Consider the following 21,789-nt stretch of genomic DNA (forward strand, 5'->3'; position numbering starts at 1 on the left):
GTCAGTCATATCTGATCACCTAATATCACTCTCTCTAACTGATCAATTATCTGATTTTCAGTGTTCCTTTTGTATGAATGAACAGAACATTTTCTTGGTTGCTTATACAACAAATATGTATGTATGTATGTATGTATGTATGTATGAATGTATGTTAGATCTACATAATATAGGCATATGTTAACCCTCAGGGGGCAAGCGTTATAGAACCTATTTGAAGAACTATAGAGCCTACTTTGTGCTTCTCTGTGTAACCTGTGGATGGTTATGGCATGGGATTTGGCAGACGCTTTTGTCCAAAGCGAAGGATGGTGTCTCCCCCTACAGCTGGATTCTCCCTGAATGAACAGTGCAGAAGCAGGTAGACTAGAGTCTATTCGCCTTAAGTAAACTTAAAAGTAAAATTATTCGACGACCGCTTTTCTAATTAATATAATGGGCCACGTTAAATATTTCATGGCCACCAGATGGTGGCACTGCACTTCGGGCCTTATTTGGGTGTATGCAAGCAGTGAAATGCCGTCATCTGGTGGCCGTGCAGCGCAATAGCGCCATGACATATTTAATTTAACACGAAATTACGGTAGAAAATCTTGTTGTTCCTTACAAATTGTTTGTCTAATCCATCTGGTGTTGTTCTTTTAAAACTTCATTCATTTATAAATTGTTATGTAGCCTAATATTAAGCTACATTTTTGAATGTAATTACTCTGACATTCAACATAAGATGGCCATCAATTTGAGCAAAGGGCAGTGTTAGGGGCTAACACTTTTGATAAGATTTCTCCACATTGCTTAAGCCAAATTCTGTTATCTTTGAGGTATATATTTTATACCAAAATGTAGTTTATTATCAAAGTGAAATGGTTGCTGGCATAAGTCAGCAGCGTTAGATTTAGCACATTTTCAAAGTATTGTTTTGATGTGTTGAATAGAAGTCAGTGGGAGCAGTAGATCTCAGAATAGCGGTGACCAAAGAATATTTCTCCAGATAGTGTGACGGCGGTTCGTTCCCCCTTTTCATTCTGCATCTCTGGATCCCCGAGTGAGGACAGTTCTATTGCAAAGGTAAATGGACGGGGATGTGGAAAAAGATTAAGAGATTACGAATTAAGTTAAAGTAATATGTATAACTTAATCTAAAGGGTAGGCTAGATCGCAGAGCTTTGAAAATGCCAATATCTTGCAATATTAATCTAAATGTTTTTATAGGTTACCATTATAAGGTTATCATTTTAACTGCCTGTCTTTTTTGATCAGCATTTATTTTTATTGCAGAAATTTAAGTGTGTACAACAGTTTAAATGCCCTCAGCCCGTACCAACCCTTCCACCCCCTATTGCAATAATACACACATCTACTGTCAGCCTGATCCAGTGCAGTAATACACACATCTACTGTCAGCCCGTAGCGATCCAGTGCAATAATACACACATCTACTGTCTGATTCGTCTGACTTGTCCTTACTGATGTCACCATAGACCTCTGAAGTTCGCCTACAAACAGGAACCAAAGCTGTCATCTTTGCCCATATAAGGAGATCCAAGTTTGAATTGAAACTAACTACCTATGGCAAGTTGCATTGCAAGTTAGTTCTGGGGTAGCAAAAATCTAAGTTTGCTGTCTTAACCGAAGATCACAGTATCCATTCGAAGGCAGTGGACATAAGTGTGTAGAGCAAAACGTCTGCATTTGAGATCTCTTGTCCCCTCGAGAGTTTAACAGGTGAGATAATTCAAATTCCATATGTTATTTTCCCATAGGAAAAATCGCAAGATACCAGATCTCCTTATAGGGGCAAAGATGGTAGCTTTTTTGTAGGCGAACATCAGAGGTCTATGGTTCATCATGCGCACTGCTCAGGCCCTTTTATAGCCTCCAGAGGGCAGTAGAGAGCCCCCTGGTGGTAGGAGAGGAGAGGCCATGAGAGGAGAGCCTGGTCAGGATGTTGCCTTCTGGCCATTTAACTGACACAAGGAGAGACATGTCTGGAGTTTGGACACAAGGCTGCATTGTATTCAGATGCAGGTAAGTTAAAACTAAACTAAACTTCAAAACCTTTTCCATTTTTGACAAATAAGCTCGCTGCTGTTCGTTCAGGCCCTGCTGGAGTCTGCTGGCCTTCTTCTATTTTTGACCAAAACAAAATGTTGCCTTTAATGAATTTCTTTGTTGTACTCTTTTCCATTTCTCCCTGTGTGAGAGATGCAATTCAATAGCATGGCTTTTTAATCATGCGTGCATGCATGAGAGTATTTTTTAGGTGTAATCCGAGATGAAACCATCTAAACCAATAGTATTTTAAAACATTTATGAACAATAATAACTAACTAATAACTAATAATAACTAACAGGCCACAAGGCCACAAGGTTTGTGGGAGGGTTGCTAAAATGAAGCCTCTGCTCTCAAGAAAGAACAACTGCCCGATTCAACTTTCAGAGGCCTTCTGGAAGTCTATTCTCTGGACAGGTGAGTCCAAAATAGAATGATCTGGTCCCAATCCAAATCATTATGTTTGGAGGAAAGCCAACAGAAAATAAAAGAAATGTGGAGGTGTGGGGTTGTTTTTCTGCCTCTGGAGCTGGATGACTATATATCATCCAGGAAACCATGAATTCTCAGGCCTAACTTCTTGATCTGAACCTCATGTCAGTCAGGGAGATGAAGCTAGGGAGGAAATAGATTTTATAACAGGACAATGACCATATAAGCATTCAAACAAAATGACCAAGGAATGGCTTGAAGGGAGAAATCCGGTGTGAAATGGATTTTGGATATGTCGGGCTACTTTGAGCCTTGTAAATGGTATAAAGGTCCCATATTTTACTTATTTTTTCAGCAGGTCAAAATAGACCTCTGGGTTGCACAAAACATGTTCCCGAAGCTGTTTGCGCAAAATTCCTCTCACATTATCAGCAGCTCCATTCTTGCCAGTTTCAGTCCCTTTCAGAACAGGCCATTTCTGGGACCTGTTGCCTTAAATCAGTGGTCCCCAAACTTTTTCTTCAGATGGCCAGCTCACTATGCCTGGCTCTAAGAGAGGGCAAGAGACTCGGAGTATGTCCGTAACCGCAAATAGCTTAATGCTGTGAAATAACAGCAATCTAGTAGAATATTAATCTATTACATTTAATTAGGCTATTGCAATCTAATACCATTGTTATCTGCGTTTATTGTATTGTCATCATGTCATATCAATATAAAATGTAGTTAGACATGGAAATACCTCAAATTAAATAATACTAATAAAAAGACTTTATAGCATTCCCAAAATTTTGCATACACAGCTCAAGTTGTGAACAAGCAATATCCTAAAAAATAGAAATAATCATCCCAGAAAGTCCCAGAAATATGACTTGAATAGAAGTTAGGCCTATTAACAATTATATGATAAACTTTTAGAATAATTTGAGCCCCGATGCAGTCAGCATAGGCCTATCTTTAGGTAGGCCTACATCTCATTTCGTTTTCAATGGCAAACTCGAAACAGCGCCAAAACAACCACTAGTGGACAAAAAAGTATTACATGTGTACTGTTATGACTCGCCATAGAGAATGAATGGGGATTGTTAAGGCGGTGCAAGATACAGCAGGCCCTCCATCAGTAGCCATCACACAGGTCCCCTGCTCCATCACACAGGTCCCCTGCTCCATCAGTAGCATCAGTAGCCATCACACAGGTCCCCTGCTCCATCACACAGGTCCCCTGCTCCATCAGTAGCATCAGTAGCCATCACACAGGTCCCCTGCTCCATCAGTAGCATCAGTAGCCATCACACAGGTCCCCTGCTCCATCACACAGGTCCCCTGCTCCATCAGTAGCATCAGTAGCCATCACACAGGTCCCCTGCTCCATCAGTAGCATCAGTAGCCATCACACAGGTCCCCTGCTCCATCAGTAGCATCAGTAGCCATCACACAGGTCTCCTGCTCCATCACACAGGTCTCCTGCTCCATCACACAGATCCCCTGCTCCATCACACAGGTCTCCTGCTCCATCACACAGGTCCCCTGCTCCATCAGTAGCCATCACACAGGTCCCCTGCTCCATCAGTAGCATCAGTAGCCATCACACAGGTCCCCTGCTCCACTCTCACCACCAGGATGCTCTCCACGTCTCATCGCTACCTAAACTCACTGCTGTTTTTTTCAGGCCTGATGGAGCCTGCTGGCCTGATACACCTGCTTTTATTTTATTTTTTACCAAAAAATGTTGCCTTGCATCGGAATTTCTTTGTTGTACTCTTTTCATGTCTCCCTTTTTAAACTATCTACTGTATTCATGTGTTGATGTTACTGTATGATTTTCAGAAGCAAACATGTATGAGTTCATGTCCAGCGCATTTGCTTATTGAGGAACTGTGCTTTAAAGGCTGATTTTATTAGCCCGACAGTTACCTCTGTAGACTTTTTTGTGAGAACAATTAAAGGACTCACACTTTGAATTGACCCCTGCATGCATGCACATAGTACAGGAACTACACCTGCATGCAAGTCCCAATACCTCGGATTTACAGATTTTTAATTCATGTGTCCAGTATAATAATGCGTCAGAAACAATTTCACACCATGTAAACCAGTACAAAGGTTGTTTTATTTTCAACAATATCAATATGTCAGTATGTTTTCAGAAGATCAGTAACTTCAATATAGTAACATATTTACATGTTATGTGTGTTTAATATCATAATGCCATGCATTAACTATTACAGTAATATTTTCTTAATTGTTTGAATCTCACTCATTTGAATGATATAATCGCAACAAAAACTAAACTACAGGAAGAGCGAGAGCAACCATATATATATATATATATATATGGTATATAGTATATACAGTATGTATATATATATAGAGATAGATAGATAGATTAACTAAACTTAAGGAAGAGTAACTATGTAGGCCGAGTGAAAAACTGACTTCTTCTATTTGTTGAACTCTGGATTTGCTCGTGCAGTTCGTTACATTTCTGAGCACTGTCATCATATCCTATCTCCTTTGTCTTGTCAATGAAGTAATTTAGATGTGCAAGAATGGACATGCAATCCCTCTTTAAGCCAGTCGTCTTCAGTTTAAACATGCACCTGTAGGCTTTCTCCAGCAAATTTGATATTTCAGCCTTCGATTTATTCAGCTCCTTCTCAACTGCTTTCTTAACGTCCACTTGTTCACCATAGTGTTGTTTCAACTCCACAGCGTGCTTCACAACCTGTCTCTTTTCAGGTATGAAGATCTTCCGCTGTTTGACATGACTGGAGGCTGGGCACTTCCCAGTACACACTGTACACCTGTTATTTTTCATAACAATGCAAGAGGATGCACAATGGATCCATCCACAGTCTGGATAATGGCAGTTCTCCTGGCATGTGGTGCAACACATTGCTCCACTGGTCCACTGCCACAAAGACTTAATTGGAACCATCACTTTGTTGGTTCATCAACTTCAAAGAGAACATTTTTGTTGTTGTTCAATTTTCTTTTATTCTTTTCAAAGGCCTCGTCTGTCTGCTGAAGCTTGTTCTGGTTCATTATCTCCATGGTCAGGGTATCTTTTAGGTTACTGACACAAGCTTCCAGCCTTTTACGCTCTCTCACACTCATTTCTGATTCTGATGCATCTGTAAATCCCAGTTGGCTGTCTTCCAGAAAACCCCAAAACTCCTTCATGCTGTCCCTTCCTAGGTTCCATGCTGCATAGTAGGCGTGCTCTTGGTCCTTTTCATAGCGCTCGGTTTGTTGGTTGTTGAACAGAAAATGGAGTGGATTCCCATCAGGTTCTGTGGCACAGGGCACCTCAGCTTCACAGAGGGACGTTAGGACATTTGTAGCAGGTATTCCCTCAGAGTGAGTGATGAACACTGCGGTCTTCTTCTCTATACCTTCACCAAATTCTGAGAGAATGGGCTCAAAGATGCGGCGATGGAATTGTGAGAGGCGATTCTGTGTAGATTTCACCACAAGTCCCACAGCATCAATTTCATGGATTCCATCTGCACATCTGAACAAGAATCGCAAGTTCTCTGCAGTCTTCTGGTCAAGGTCCATCTGATCAGCACGTATATATCCCGGAGTGTCAATAATTCTCAGACATGAAGAACTAGTTTCCATAAAAACTTCATAAACTGTTATTTCAGTCGTGTGAGATTCTACTTGTGATGTGCAGCTATTGTTTTCTACTGTGATCTGAAACCAGACTCTGTCCTCCCATTCCACTCCCAGTATGAAGTTGATAATGGTGTTGATGAGAGTGGTTTTACCAGCGCCGGTTTCTCCGATCAAGAGGACCGTTTTAGTAGGTACAGTCTTGTCTCTTTCTCCAAAAGTCCATCTTCTAAGTGCTGAATTTCCATCAATGTCACTCTTCTCTGTTGGAAGCAAATAACATGCTGGTGTGCCTGTTTTTATTGGCTGACATTTCTCGATTAGTTGTCTTATGCGAGGATTCACTCTGAAAATGTACAAAACATATTTGAATAGTATTGATCTAAATGTATTATTCAACACAGTCATTGCAACAGCTAATCAGAAAGCCTCAGGATCATCATGATTTTTAAAAAATTCTAAATGTTCTGTAACAAGCAGTGTACAATATTTTACAAATTCCAGGTAATTGACATTTTATGGAATTAAATAAAAGAGACCAATTTAATTTTGTATTGTGATTTTATAGATTCAACATATTTGTCATTATGTATTTGTGAATCCTGTCATTTATTAATATTTCAGGTAATATTTCAGTAGATGTCATTTGGGCTCAAATTTCATTTAAGTAGAAAGAAACATAAACATATGCTTCAGCAACTCACTTGTCAGGTCTGCCATTGTTCCAGTGTTCACATGCTAAAGGATTCCCTGCAAATAATGTTGATTTGCTCTTTAATTAATTAGGTTACATAAGGGAAGAGGGATGTTACAGTAACACAAGTTATGGTTATGTCTAGACCCACAGTGATTTACTGATACTGAATGATTGGGACATCGTTTTCAACCGATACAACTCAATCAGGCCAATGAAATCGTGTATAGAGTCGTTAGGTGGGCTTAACATAATGATTGATGGCAGAGTTGAGTTGAAAACAAATAAGATGGATGTTGCTGTTGGCGAACAGTGTGACACGAGTTAAGGTTTTATTAAGTTGGCAAACGTTTGAACTAGCCAACTAGCTCCGCTGGTGGGAAACGCATGGGACTCATAGCGCTGCCGCTGTCCTATTGCGTGCAGAGGGAATTTGAAAGACAACTGATTATCCCGCCCCTCGAACTGAGCACTGCGAACGGTGAGTGCCCAGACCCTACATTTTAATGTGGGTCTGGCTCGTCAGGCCAGTGGAAAAATGCATCTGCACACAATTGGATATAACAAACCAATCAGAGCAATGAAATCATTTAGGGAGAACAGCATTGGAAAATGTCTTATTTGGCGTTTACAGGCTTTTCCCAAATCACGGAAGTAATGTTGACGCAGCAGTAAATAGTAGCAGATAGTAGCTTCCATCAGGCAAGTGTTATTTAAATAAACTCCTGGTGTACTTACAAACTTTTCAAAGCCTCGTTTTATGAGTAAAGAACATAGTTGTACTACTGTAGAAGTTTCGTACCATTCAGGGCATTATTAGTGGGGTAATTTACGAGATACTAAGTTGGTTCCATTATGCCTGCAGAAAGTCATTCGTTTCTGACAGCGCTACTCGACCAGGGTTCGACCAAGGGAAAACAGGTTCTGGGAGGGTGTTCGGCTCGGGGTCATGGTGCAAAGGACCCTAGGGTGAAATTACTCCGAACCATAGCTTTAAATGGCCAGTGTTTTCTTTATTCATTGAAACCTCTATGTTTACAGACTTGTGGCGATGCACAATGTGCTATAGTTGCCAAAATCGATGTTTGGTACTGCCAAATTGTTTTGTTTTGCCATGGTTCATGTGTGCAATAAATATTACACTTCGTGAGGGGGAAAAAATCTATTCCTACAAGAATAGGTAGGCTCTAAGGTTAACTTGACATGCAGGACAATGAACTTGCAGTTGCAGAGCTCGGGGTCATTGCAGGGGAGTACAGCTTGCAGTTGCAGATCTCGGGGTCAAGGCAGCAGGAAAATATGATTGGTGCAGTTGCAGATGTTCATGGCACGTGATTAAATTTCAATTTTCACTTTTCACATTCAATTTTATGTGAACAGTCTGTGCCAATTCCAATATGCGTTGGTAGATGTTTGAGTTGTGCTTGAAAACAATGAGCGTTAGCTAAAATGTGCATTTGTAGATAAGGATATATGCTATAAGGGAAAACATGGTCAGAATATAAGGATAGTTATTGAAAGTGATAAATGGGTGTTCCTGGTTTCTTCTTTGCAATATATGTTTCTAGAAAACACTGATCTACCAAGGCATTATGGTAGCTGAACTGGAGAATAAACATGAACCTGCAGCATACACTTCAATGCAAAAAAAGCTCTGCCACTTTAAAGGAAAAAAAATTCCTTCCTTGTCCAATGAGCGACAGAGCAACGGCTCCTGTACTGTATCAGCTGCCTTGAGTTTGGGCAAAAGCGATGCTCCCTTAAATACATTTGTGACCACCACATAGATTATATTTTGTTACTATTTCATGTAGACATGAAATGTCTTCTTTTGTTTCATGCAGCGGCAGAAAACTGACCTTATCTGTCTCACACACACACAGGGACTCCCCTCCATATTTGCGAATGCATGGATTAGAACGATCCCAGATTGTTGAATCCGGCTGAATGACAGTTCAGGTCGGTGTTCACTAAAGGTTGGTATCATGAACGCCGCAGCGTAAATTAAGTTCAATACTCATGCAAATGAACTTGTTCTAATCGCAGGTCAATCGCCGAGATAAAACTCTTTAAACAGGCAGCAGCAGTTAGCAGCTTGCATGTAAGAAACCTTAGCTGTTGAACACAGCTGGTTCTACAATTAAGGCTTCTTAAATTGAGACTTTAATATTAGGACTATAATCATATAGCCGGAAATAGCCTACAAGCTATGCTAGAAACCCATACAGAACTGCATAGCCTACATTGACACACTTAGGAGCAATACAAGTAGTAACAGTACAGTCCTGAGCTGAAACTGTTGTTGTTTCTCCTGCTGGATGTTGTGATTGAAATATGATACCTGTGTGTGTGGTGTGGATGACAGCCAGACCAGGGGCGATTCTAGATCGATCTAGAGCTTTGCTGGGGCACAGGCCCCCAACTCCCAATAGCCTACATTAAAAAAAAATAAAAAATGTGCGCGCAATATGAAATAAATGGCTAGCCTACGGGTAGGCTACAAGCTTCAAAATCATTATTGCCACTGTCATACTGTAGGACCAGCACTCTCCCTCAATTGTTGTAGCAGCCACTATCCAGCAACATTCAAACACATAGGCATAAGTAGGCCTATACTCACTGCATGAATTTAATATGCTTTCCTACTAACACAAGGGAAGCTTATTTTTTGTCAAAATTGAGATATACTTCCCTCCCAGGCAAGGGTCCTATAGGGTTGTGGCTAGATGGGATACAGCTAACAACGGAAGTCACGTAACAGATAGTGAAATCTCCAGTGAAATCTCCATAGAAATAAACAGTATCAGGACAGGAAGTACCCTAACCCTAATCCTAACCCTAACCCTTAGCTGTATCCCTTCTAGACACCACCGTCCTATAGTCATCCTGGCAATACTGCAGTTCTTTGTAGCTTAAATAGTCTACTAAAGCCTTCATACTGACTTGATACTGACTGGGTGATCATTTCCAAATGTAGCCTATAATAATCTGCACAGAATCAGAGTCTGATTCTGTGTAGATTATTATAGGCTACATTTGCAAATGCAGCAAACTTATTTAAGTTTGCCATTAAACCATAGATCAAATCACAGCACTGGCTACCAACATAAATGTTAATGTTATCGTTAATGTGGGCAGTTATCATACCTCCCTCGTCCTCCTCATCTCTCCTCACTGTTCCTCTCCCTCTGCCCCTGTTCAGGAAGAATTTTCTAATGTCCATCTCTGAATAGTTAATCAGAAGGCTATGTTTAGTTTTACAGTAGGACAGCTTCACAAACAGTATAAGCTACTTTTACAGGACTCTCTCTACAGTATACGTAAATCATTATTAATTCTCCGCATGTGTGCATGCAGCCTACGCATGGTGTGAGGGAGAGAGCACAAGCTGGTAAACTGTTGCTAAATTTAGGCTATAATGACGCTAAGCATTGAAAAACAGATGCTAATTATGTGGGCAACATTCTCTAACAGCGATCAACTTGTCATTTTTTCTGTCAAACAAGCTGTGAATTAGTTGTAACATTAAAACAGGGGACGACTTACTCTGCGCTCAAAGTGATGTGATGAGCTCCAGCAGTTTCCACAATACAATAGCCTGGCCTTAATTGCCTTCCTACGTACTTCCGCTCGATTTTCATCTCCCTCCACCACTCCGTCTGGGATTCCGGCCATTGGCCGCGTTCGCAGCGGTAGATTCGACTCCGCGCCAATCAGCGAGCAGGAGGCGGGAGTTGTGAGAGACAACGTCGAGATTCTGCGCTGTGTTTGAATTGTTGTCCTCGAGGAGTTTGGCAATGGCATAAGTTAATGAAGCAATTCAGTCCGTGCTGGCTACGCTTCCAAATATTCAGGAACTGAACTCCGAACAAAAAGAGTGTTTAACACATTTTATTTCGGGCAAAGATGTCGTGGCCCTACTCCCTATGGGATTTGGGAAACGTTTGATTTGTATCGCGCAGTAGCCTCGATATTAAATTACAGCATGTGCGGCAGACCCGGTATGAATGAAGCGGCGTGTTTTCAATGATGATCACATCTATCTTTGACAGTTGTGATGATATTGTATCGCCGAGGCTATTTGCCCCAGTGTTGGGCTTTCTGTGTTCCCGGCGTGTGCGTGTGTGTGTGCGCGAGTGTTTGTGTCTCCCTCTCCCTCCTGTGTCATGGAATGTGTCAATGAGTTCTGATGTGTTTTGATTGGGGGGAGGTGTCCGGGAGGGAATATTTAGGTGTATGGATAGGTTAGCGATTGCTAAGGGGAGGGAATAGAATAGGGCAGCGTTTCTCAAACTGTGGGTCGCGACCCACTACTGGGTCGCGGAGACATGCCAGGTGGGGCGCGAACTGACGTGAAAAACAGGAGTTTTTTTAATTTATGCGCAATGGACGCACTGTGTTATTCACAGGGAAGCGATCGTGTCAAGGCAGCTTAGTTAGTCCCGACCTACATGAGATTTTGAACGTTGTTGTGAGAGTGGTGAATTTCATCAAAACCCGGCCCTTAAAAATCGCGTCTATTCTCCGCGCACTTTGCGAAGAGATGGTAGCTGACCAAAAGGCTGTACTGTTTCACAGCGAGGCAAGGTGGCTTTCCCGAGGTAAAGTGCTGTCGCGCGTTTGAGCTCCGAGTCGCCTCTTCTTGGAGGAAGAGCGCATGTTTGAATCTGCAAGCACGTTCACATAATGAAAATTTCTTGACGAAGCTGGCCTATCTTAGCGATATATTTGATATATCTTAGCGATACATTTGAGTTAAATGTCCAGTTACAAGGCAAAGACAAACACCTACCTCACCTAGCAAATAAGATTACTGCATTCACCAAAAAAACTTGAGTATGGGACAGGCGCCTCGATTGCGCCTTTGAGATTTCTGAGCGAAATCGCTGAAACGTCTGATTGGGAGGCACTCTTGTGATCCCATGTATTAAACAGTAGGCCTACATCACATCCCTGCAAAGTTTATTTAAAAAATATTTCCCAACCAGCAGTGCTCAGTATGACTGGATTATGGATCCATTTAATGCAGCATGTTGGTATTTCATTGAATATATTGTACAATGCTGTAAAATGGCCTATGCTTCCTAATAAGTTGCTGGAAAACAGAAATATGTGTGTTATGTATTTATTTATTATTATATCTGCAGCACCAGCTGATGTTAACTCTGTTGAAGAGGATATATTTAGAACTTGTCATTATTTCAATAAATTTGACAATTGTAAGCTTGACCTACCACTTTCTTAGAGCAATGAGGGACGGGTGGGGCTCGAGAATGCCCCCTTGATCAAAGTGGGGAATGAAAGAAAAAGTTTGAGAACCACTGGAATAGGGGGTTCTAAGACGTCTAAGTTTAGTCAGAGTAGAAGTGGATTACGTGCGACTGAGTTGTGTTGCGTTGTGTTGTTGGCCGATGAGTGTGAATGACGAGTGATTGAGACCGTGATTTATCAGCGATCATTTTGTTGTTTTGTAGTGGACACCCCTGTTGCCCGTGGACTAGCCTGTACATCTATAGGAAATAAATTACCGGAGTTTTGGAACGATATATCAGCCTCCCCGTCTCCTAACTTCTCATCGGCGTTACAATATGTTATCTTCAACCTTACTGTTTAATAGTTATTTGCTATTCTTCCACTAACTTACATTTGTATCGCAAAGCTGGCATGGTCATTTACATCCATCTTGTTCACTTTGGTGGGGAATGATTGTTGTTGTGGGCAATTTCTGAGTGTTGTAGTGTAGCTTACTTCACGATCGAGCTGGCGCATAACATACGTCACGGCCAAACTTTAGCGATTGGGTGAAATCAGATCCAATCGTTTCAAACTTCTACAGAGTCCACGCATCCAGCTTGCAAACGTTCGTCAATAGCCGAGATCCCAGACCCTTGTAGAAGCGAAGCGTACCAAGGGGATGGTAAATTGCCAGGCTAACAATACAACGAAACACTCGGAAGAATCATGTGAACGATTTTCATTGGTTGTTGCGTTCAATCTTACCCAGCTACAGAGGTGCTATTTCCTGATTGGCTATTATGGCCCCTTTCTTTTTTTCCTTTTTTATTTTTATTGGCTGGTAAGTGACAGGCTCGAGTCATGACTAAAGCAGGCACGGAGATGCGCTCATGAATGCCGTTTACAGCGAGAGCAGCGCTAGAATTTTACTGGGGCACTGGAGACTTTTACTAAGGCACGTGCCCCAGTGAATAAGGTCTAGTGACGCCCCTGAGCCAGACTGTGATCTCCATTGCTCAGTGTGGTGCAGACACTGATGGTGTATTCTGTGTCTGTCTGTAGGTCGGAGAAGTTGTATCTGAGGGATTTTGTGTAGACGGTCTCGAGAGCTTCCCTATCTTTACTAAGGGTCAGCGAGTAGGAGAGCTGGTCTAGTCCTGCTGGCTTCCCCCATGTCACTGACACAGATGTCTCACCAGCTTCAGCAGTTAGGGTCTCTGGTGCAGGGATTTCTAATAAAAAAATGGATTGAAAATAATTGTGAAGAAGTCTTTTTTATGAAAAAGTATACAATTTTTTGTTTTAAATTGGACACAGCATTCTGTTGTTAAAGGAGAATTCTAACAAATTTTCACCTAGATCAATGTTTATCAAGGTCACAAGTACTGTCGCTGCAAACTAAAACTAAACAAATCAGTGCTACCTAGTTCAAGTTATGATTATGGTTGGTTATGGTTACGCTTTTGTCCAGAACCATGCAGCTACAGCAGTCAGGCAGCTTCACTCTGGGGGCATCTTAAACATCATTCTCCCACAGTGTAGCTGTTGGCTGCAGCGCATCAGGCTACTGTAGGTAGAAGCGTTTTTTTTGTTTTATTTCATATTGACTGTACTCGGTGACCTTGAGAAACGGAGATCTATGTAAAAAATCGCCAGAATTTTCTTTTAAGTTCGACGTCACAGGCCCAATAGCTCTTTCGACCAAAAACATTTACTAGCGCAGCCAGCCAGTTTTCACAACCTGTAAATCTTGTCACCATCACCTCTGTTTTAGTGAGGGTAAAACAAACCGCTTAATTCCAGTATTTAGCACTTTGAGTCCCTTTTCTGGTTTGTTTTGGATGAACTAGAGTGGTGGACACCAACATTTTGACGACGACTCGTTTTGAATCGCCTCTGAATGTTTCAGAGTGGCTGGCTATGGGTATGCACAAACATGTCCTTAAAACAACCCTTAACGTTCCTTTTTCAAAACTGTGCAACTCACCGAGTGGTTAGTGGTGTTTGTTGATTATTAAAAACAAACATATCTGTGCAATGTAGGATTTTGTAGGACATTGTTTTTGATGGTCTATATTCAAATTTGGTATCCGCCATACTGGATTTCAAAATGGCCATCATCAGGTTTGTTTAGAAATCATGTTGATAACTTCCTTGTTAGAACTTAAAATATTTTTTTGTCTAGTTTAATTTTGAAGTTGTATCAACAATTCTATTAAGAATGGTGGCCATATTTGAATTCAAGATGGCATTTAAATTTTTGATCGATCACTAGTAGTATAACTGTGCCAAGTTTCAACAATTCCTTATCTTAGCCGCTATCATGATTTAACAGCCGGATTGAAGCGTATGACTGGAGGGATGTGAAGAAGAGATTCCAATTTCAACTTTGTTAAAAAAAATGCAATTCCTTGGCGTGAATTATGTATGAGTTAATTACCAAAATGTGATCATTTGTCACTAATACACCTTAACATCTGAGGAGCTAGCTTAAAAGGCCCTTCAGGTAAATGTTGGGGAAAATTCAGTTGGCAGTTTCACTCTTGGCAATTTAAATGAAATAGTCTCAAGAAGCCAAAAGTCTGAATGTCATAAAACGTACACACCCGTGCATCCATTGTATTGTACTAGTAATTTAAAATGGCAAACCTGTGTGGACAGTAGTGACTGCAGCTTGGCTCTTTATTCCGTGCAGTAGCTGAGTGGATACAGAGACTGTGTACTCGGTGTTTGGCTTCAGCCCTGTGATGGCTGAACTGCGGCACTCTGAGGAGAAGGTTTGTGGCTCAGTCCCTTCACTCTGGTAGGAGATCAGGAAGCTGTGTGGAAGCTGCTTCGTCTCACCTGAGAGGCCTCAGCTAATGTTAGCCGAAGTTGCTGTCACTGAGTCTACTGTTAAATTCTCAGGGAGTAAGTCATCTGCAAGAAATGTAATGTATTGTGTAATGGTATTTTTGTATTGCTATGTTTACTAGATCATAATAATATTCTGAAACGTTAAAACAATATATTGAATATTTTAAATTGATAGTTCTGATCTTTGATTGGTTAAACCTTGTTCGCTGTTGTTAGTTTTAGAACGGCTTCGAACAAGGCTTAGCCAATCATAATCAAAGACTGGAACTGGAAAAATGTATTACCAATACCAATGTACTATTAACAAAATGTATGCATTTCATTAGCCTAGGGATCTGAGTAAAAATCACGCTCACTTCATAAGGTATGAGAAAACAATTTTTTACGAACAACAAATTTTACAGCTAACCAATACAAATAAAATGTATAACAAGCTTCTTCTTACCTGCCAAGTGAGCCAATGTGATTTTATTTGGAGCTTGAATAATCTTATTGAGTTCCTCTAGTTTCTGAACCTTCTCAATGGCTCCGGTTTCCTTCATCTTCTCAATGAGGAAGTTAATATCGCAAGCTTTGGAGTTCCTCTTCAATGCAATGTCTTCCAGTTTGACAATACACTGATATGCCTTATCCAACAAAGCGGCCTTCTTAGATATTGATTTCGTGAGTTCTTTTTCAATTTTTTTCTTGCACTCATTTAAATTTGTATATTGTCGCTTCAGTGTCTCGCTGGTCCTTGTAACCTCTCTGGTTTTAGGCTCATAGATCATCTTCTGCTTGACATGGGCTGAGACAGGACACTTGTTTGTACACACAGTGCAGCGGCCATCTTTCATGACACTACACCAGGAGAGATCTTTCACCCACCAGCAGCCTGGGTAGTGGCAATTCTTCTCGCAGGTGGTGCAGCATGTTGCTGCCTTGGATAAATGGCACCATGGGCCTTAGATTGGGACCATGGCTTTGTAAGGCTCATCAACTGCATAGGTGAAGTCTTTCTTTTTTCTTGATTTCCCTTTATTTTCCTCCAGGGCTCTTTGAGTCTGCTGTAGCTCTTTCTGTTTCAGTTCCTCCATCTTGATGGCGTCTTGCAGGTTGTTGACACAGGCCTCCAGCCTTCTGCGCTCTCTCAGTACACCCTTTGTCATCTTCAACTCTTTTGCGTCAATACACTCCAAAAAACTGAAAAAGCTTTCCATACTGCGCTGTCCCAAGTCCCAGGGCCTCCTGAAGTGTTCTTCTTCATGGTTTTCAGTTTGTCGGTTGTTGAACAGAAAATGGAGTGGTCTCCCACGGTCATCTTTGGCACTCAGAGGCACTTCAGCCTCTCTGAGGGCAGTGAGGATGTTTTCAGCAGGTAGACCATCTGAGTGTGTGATGAACACCACTATGTTTTCCTCTATATCTTTACCAAACAGGGAGAGAATGGCATCAAATATATACTTCTGAAATTCGGTAAGGCGATTCTGTGTAGACTTCACCACAAGACCCACAGCATCGATTTCATGAATACCATTTTCAGAGCTGAAAAGCATGTGCAAGTTCTGTGAAACCTGCTTGTCAAGCTTCTTTGAAGTAGTATCTCCATAACCCGGGGTGTCAATAATTCTGAGATAAGAAGAGGATGTTTCCATCTCATACACAGTGATTTCACTTGTATGAGATTCCGTAAGCGGCTTCTTTTTTTTTCCCTCCGTAATCTGAAACCAAAGTTGGTCATCCCATTTCACCCTTAACATGTGGTTGACCATGGTATTGATGAGAGTCGTTTTCCCAGCTCCAGTTTCTCCAACCATGAGGACTGTTTTAATCTTCGTACTCTTGTGTTTTCCTCCGAAAGTCCATCTTCTGACAGCTGAATTTCCATCAATGTCACTCTTTTTTGTTGGAAGGAAATAACATGCTGGATTAGGATTACTGTTAGTTGTTGGCATCTCTCTGTGAGTTTTTCAATTGGGAAAAATTCACTGGGATGGCTGTGAGAGAAAGGAAACATACTTAGGCTTTTGATGGGCTGTGTACAAGACTGGTGGAGGACTAGTTAGATAACTACAGAGACATTACCAAGATACACAAGTATCCCCTACAGGGTCTTTGATATCCCTAGCAAAATTGGTAACACTTACTTTTCACTGTCAACTGGAGTTTTGGTCGGCCCATTTCCTACGGATAGTTTGATAATGGTGATCAAAATAATTTCATATTTCATGAAGTTATGACGCTACAGAGACTCTCTGCTCTACACTGGCATCTTGTCTGAATGCAGCATGTCCTCTTTCCTCAAGACCTACTCGTTCTAAACCTCGCCATCCATGGCTGACGAACAGTATAGTCTCAGTACGAAAGGAACTTAGAGCTGCTGAGAGGAAATGGCGTAAATCCAGAGATGGAAATGATCTTAGTAACTACCAGTCTTTGCTGTCATCCTTTTCATCCACTGTTACACTTGCAAAAAAGGCATTCTATCAAAGCAAGATTGAGAGCGCCACTGACAGTAGACAACTTTTTTCTACTTTCAAATCTCTCCTCAATCCTCCTCCACCACCATCAACTACTTCACTGTCAGCAAATGACTTTGCAACATTTTTCACTGAAAAAGTTGCTAAAATAAGTGCTCAGTTTGATGCTCCTATAAGGAGGGCTTTGCCTTGTGTTAGTATGACCCCATCATTTGACTCTTTCTCTCCTCTTGATGAGGAAGCAGTCTCTCAATTGCTTCAGCGATGTCGTCCAACAACATGCCCATTAGATCCTGTCCCGTCCACTCTTCTACAGTCTATCTCACCCGCTGTTCTACCAGCAGTCACACATGTATTTAATGCTTCACTCAGTTCTGGAATAGTTCCTTATTCTTTTAAACAGGCTAGGGTTACACCTCTGCTAAAGAAAAGTACACTTAATCCAACTGAGGTGAAGAACTACAGACCTGTCTCCCTTCTTCCGTTCTTGTCAAAGGTTTTGGAGAAAGTGGTCTTCAAGCAAGTTTGTGACTTTCTTCATCAGAATAATCTACTAGACCCTATGCAGTCTGGTTTCAAGAGTGGTCATTCTACTGAAACTGCTCTTCTGTCTGTGACTGAAGCATTGAGAGTAGCTAAGTCCTCTGCTCAGTCATCAGTATTAATTCTACTAGATTTATCTGCAGCCTTTGATACTGTTAACCATGACATTCTCCTATCTATACTATCTGAACTGGGAATTTCTGGAAAAGCTCTTGACTGGTTTGAATCTTACCTTAAAGGGCGTTCTTTCAACGTGTCTTGGCAGGGACAAGTATCTAAGTCTCATGCCCTCACCACAGGTGTGCCTCAGGGATCAGTATTAGGACCCTTGCTTTTCTCTATTTACACCACTTCCTTAGGTGATACCATTCGCTCCCATGGATTTGACTATCACTGTTATGCAGACGACACTCAACTTTACCTGTCTTTCCCACCTGATGACTCTAGTGTTTCCCACCGGATTTCTGCATGCCTTAAGGATATTTCAGCCTGGATGAAAGATCGGCACCTTCAGCTTAATCTCTCAAAAACAGAGTTTTTGGTGTTTCCAGCTAAAACAGCTATTCCCCAACAGATTAACATCCAGCTTGACTCAACTTCACTGACCCCAACTAGATCGGCACGAAACTTGGGCGTTGTAATTGATGACCGACTTAACTTCTCTGAGCATATAGCTTCTATTGCAAAATCATGCCGGTTTATGCTTTACAACATTAGGAAGATCAGACCTTATCTGACACAAGATTCCACACAACTTCTTGTTCAGACCATGGTCATCTCTAAGCTGGACTATTGTAATTCACTATTAGCTGGCTTACCCGCTTGTGTAACAAGATCATTACAGCTGATTCAAAATGCTGGAGCACGCCTGGTCTTCAATCAGCCAAAGAGGACACATGTAACTCCTCTCCTAGTTACTCTCCATTGGCTCCCTATAGTAGCCAGAATTAAATTTAAATCTCTCACTTTGGCCTATAGGACACTAACTAGATCTGCTCCTAGTTATTTTAATTCAATAATCAAGCCTTACATCCCCAACCGCCCACTGCGGTCTTCTGGTGAGCGTATGTTGTGTCGACCAGTCATAAAAACTGGGTCTAATTCCAGACTCTTTTCTTCAGTGGTTCCATGTTGGTGGAATGAACTGCCCAGTGGTCTCCGTTCCTGTGGTAGTTTTGGGTCGTTTAAGAGGGGTCTAAAGACATTCCTATTCAACATATACTTAGTTGTTTAAGCGCTTATGTGTTATGGTTTATATAATGTTGTTTTATTTTAATTGGGCTGTTAATTAATTTGACATTATTGTTTATTATTGATATTCTCCTTAATGTAGTCTTAGCATGTTATTGTTTTTATATTATTGATTGAATTGACATTATTGTTTTATTATTGCCTTTCCCCTTTTTTTACATTGCTTTTTTTATTAGGCTATTGATTGAATTGATATTATTGTGTACTACAACTATTCTCCTTACTATATTTGACCTAGATTTTAATCTGTTCCCTGTTCATTTTTAAATATTATTATGTTGTTTTGTATTTATATGTCGCTTTGGACAAAGGCGTCTGCTAAATCCATAACCATAACCATAACCATAACCATGAAGTGCTTGTCTATCTCAAATTCATAAACTAAGTAATGCACACAAATTAATCTAAGAAGAGGCTGTACATCTGTCAACATCCAACAACCAGCACAGCCCAGAAGTAAATAAGTGCTGTGACAGTGGCTGACATTCTATACTGTCAAAAAACCCAGTTCAAACCATCCATATAGCTGCTACCACTGATCATCTTTACTGGTGTACCCATCCATATTAACCTCATAAACCACACTCTTGACTACGTTTCGCTACTCTTCGGCAAAGAGTCTGGCCAAGCTCCAAAACGTTTTTTTGCAGGTGGGAGGGCACTAGTTTGAAGTTTGAAATCATTGGATTTCCTTTGAACCAATCACTAACAACCGGCATTTCGTCATACTGAGAAGTTTCTCTGCATCACGCCCTTAGCAAGCAAGCTTGCATCTTATCATTGATTCCAATGGGAAAGACAGCTAGCAGTCACATGTTTCTTTAAGTATAGTTATTAATTCACAGGACATTCAGTCCTTTCACTAACTCAACGGCTGACTTATTACTGACTTATCCCAAAACTACATTCATTACCAACATAATTCACTTCCAACTATTGCAAGGATTCCTTGTACTGTCACGTTTGGTTAATCTATTATTCGTGCTGGGGTTGGAGGAGCTGGTAGGGGGACAGTTGGCAAGTGTTCTTAACAGTCTTTTGTAACTCCGGGTTCGCTAACTACATTGTTGGTGCTTCGTTTTATGTGTAGAGACCCTGAGCAAGCTACTGACAAGGTTTGGTACTGTTTTGAGCAATATTACTGATTAAAAAATGCTATTTGGGAAGCGTTTCGCTCATGGCCCTTAGCTAATCCACTGTTTGCGATTTGGGGCTATAGTGTATACCGTAGCAAGTTCTGGAGTGGTTGGTCAACAAAAAATACTGTCTCCACGGCTTACTTGATGTGTTTTTATGCAGAAAAACACCCTTGGGTCAATTTTCGCTGGAATTACACTTTAAATACATTTGTGACATGAAATGTCTTCTTTTAAATACATTTGTAGACATGAAATGTCTTCTTTCGTTTCAAGCAGCTGCAGAAAACTGACCTTGACTCCACATCTCTCTCACATGCATGGGGACTCGCCCCTCCCCTCCATATTTGTGAATGAATGGATCAGAACGATCCCAGATTGTTGCGGCACAGAATCCGGCCGAATGACGGTTCAGCTCTGTGTTCATTTAAGGTTAGCATCATGAACGCCACAGCACAAATTAAGTTCAATACTCATGCAAATTAACGTGTTCTTATCGCAAGTAAATCGCAGAGAAAGAGATTGCAGAGATCGCTACTGCCATGAGCAAAACACTTCTCAAATAGCATTTTTTTAACCAGTAATATTGTTCAAAACATCATCAAACCTGGTCAGTAGCTTGATGAGGGTCCTTACACATAAAACAAAGCACCAACAACATAGTTAGCGAACCCGTAGTTTCTTACAGAAGACTAAAAGAACACTTAGCCTATTAGCTCCTCTCGAAGGAAAGTCTGTATAAGGCATTACCTTGAGGCAATAGACGTCATGTCCCATGTGAAATCTCAGTCTTCTGTGAGATTAACAGTCTTCTGTGATAAACTCTGGGTTCGTTAACTACATTGTTGGTGCTTTGTTTTATGTGTAGGGATCTTGAGCAAGCTACTGACGAGGTGACGCTACATCTTTTCTCTCCCCATCATGTCCCATTCGCACCCCTTTCCCTCCAAGTTTTCACTTAGCATGTATTCGATCTTATCTACAAATGCACATTTTAGGTAATGCTCATTGTTTTCAAGCACAACTCAAACATCTACCAACGCATATTGACTCCTGCCAGCGCAGTACACTCCTGCATGATCCCTGCAATGCACTCCATGACCCTGGCTAGCGATCTTGTTAAACAAGTTTTGCTTGTTTGTTTGTCAGAATCCCAGCAGATTGTTACTCATTGAATCAGGGGTCATTGCAACTACAAGCTGTATTCCCCTGCACTGACCCTGAGCTCTGCAACTGCAAGCTATATGCTCCTGCAATGAGCCCAAGCTCTGCAACTGCAAGTTCATTAGATCAGTCTTTGTACCCATCCATATAGCCACTGATTTTTTACTGATGTACCCATCTATATAGCTGCTACCAGCTGGCCCGGGTAACACTGTTACTTAAGAAAACGTCTCTCAACCCTGCTCAAGTTGAGAACTACCGCCCTGTCTCACTCCTACCTTTCCTATCCAAAGGTATCGAACAAGCAGTCTCCAAACAGGTCGCTGAATTCCTTTCACAGAACAACCT

General features: G+C 41.2%; 2 protein-coding genes across 2 annotated transcripts; both read right to left on the bottom strand.

Annotated features, from left to right (window-relative positions):
- Nucleotides 1-4,860: 4,860 nt before the first annotated feature.
- On the bottom strand, nt 4,861-10,601 carry LOC143099270 (uncharacterized). The gene is made up of 3 exons (XM_076262366.1): nt 10,422-10,601; nt 6,808-6,875; nt 4,861-6,449 (listed from the first exon to the last, which is right to left on the bottom strand). The coding sequence occupies exons 1-3, from the start codon at nt 10,599-10,601 to the stop codon at nt 5,423-5,425; spliced, it is 1,275 nt and encodes a 424-aa protein (XP_076118481.1). The 3' UTR covers nt 4,861-5,422.
- Nucleotides 10,602-12,393: 1,792 nt separating this feature from the next.
- LOC143099271 (uncharacterized) lies at nt 12,394-16,822 on the bottom strand. Its single transcript, XM_076262367.1, has 3 exons — nt 15,334-16,822; nt 14,682-14,951; nt 12,394-13,264 (listed from the first exon to the last, which is right to left on the bottom strand). Exon 1 carries the CDS (start codon nt 16,820-16,822, stop codon nt 15,833-15,835), a length of 990 nt encoding a protein of 329 aa, XP_076118482.1. The 3' UTR covers nt 12,394-13,264; nt 14,682-14,951; nt 15,334-15,832.
- Nucleotides 16,823-21,789: the final 4,967 nt, after the last annotated feature.

The sequence above is a fragment of the Alosa pseudoharengus genome, unplaced genomic scaffold (assembly GCF_046254945.1).
Source record: "Alosa pseudoharengus isolate Yale_2024_CS ecotype anadromous, Long Island Sound unplaced genomic scaffold, YU_APseudo_1.1 YU_APseudo_1.1_scf_27, whole genome shotgun sequence".
NCBI lineage: Eukaryota > Metazoa > Chordata > Actinopteri > Clupeiformes > Clupeidae > Alosa > Alosa pseudoharengus.

Excerpts from the sequence above, each read along its gene's own strand:
- LOC143099270 (XM_076262366.1), bottom strand. The coding sequence starts at position 10,601 with ATGCCATTGCCAAACTCCTCGAGGACAACAATTCAAACACAGCGCAGA. Across the intron at positions 6,876-10,421 it reads GAGATGAAAATCGAGCGGAA|AGCAAATCAACATTATTTGC; the intron begins GTACGTAGGAAG and ends AATTAATTAAAG. Across the intron at positions 6,450-6,807 it reads AACAATGGCAGACCTGACAA|AGTGAATCCTCGCATAAGAC; the intron begins GTGAGTTGCTGA and ends GTACATTTTCAG.
- LOC143099271 (XM_076262367.1), bottom strand. The coding sequence starts at position 16,822 with ATGCCAACAACTAACAGTAATCCTAATCCAGCATGTTATTTCCTTCCA.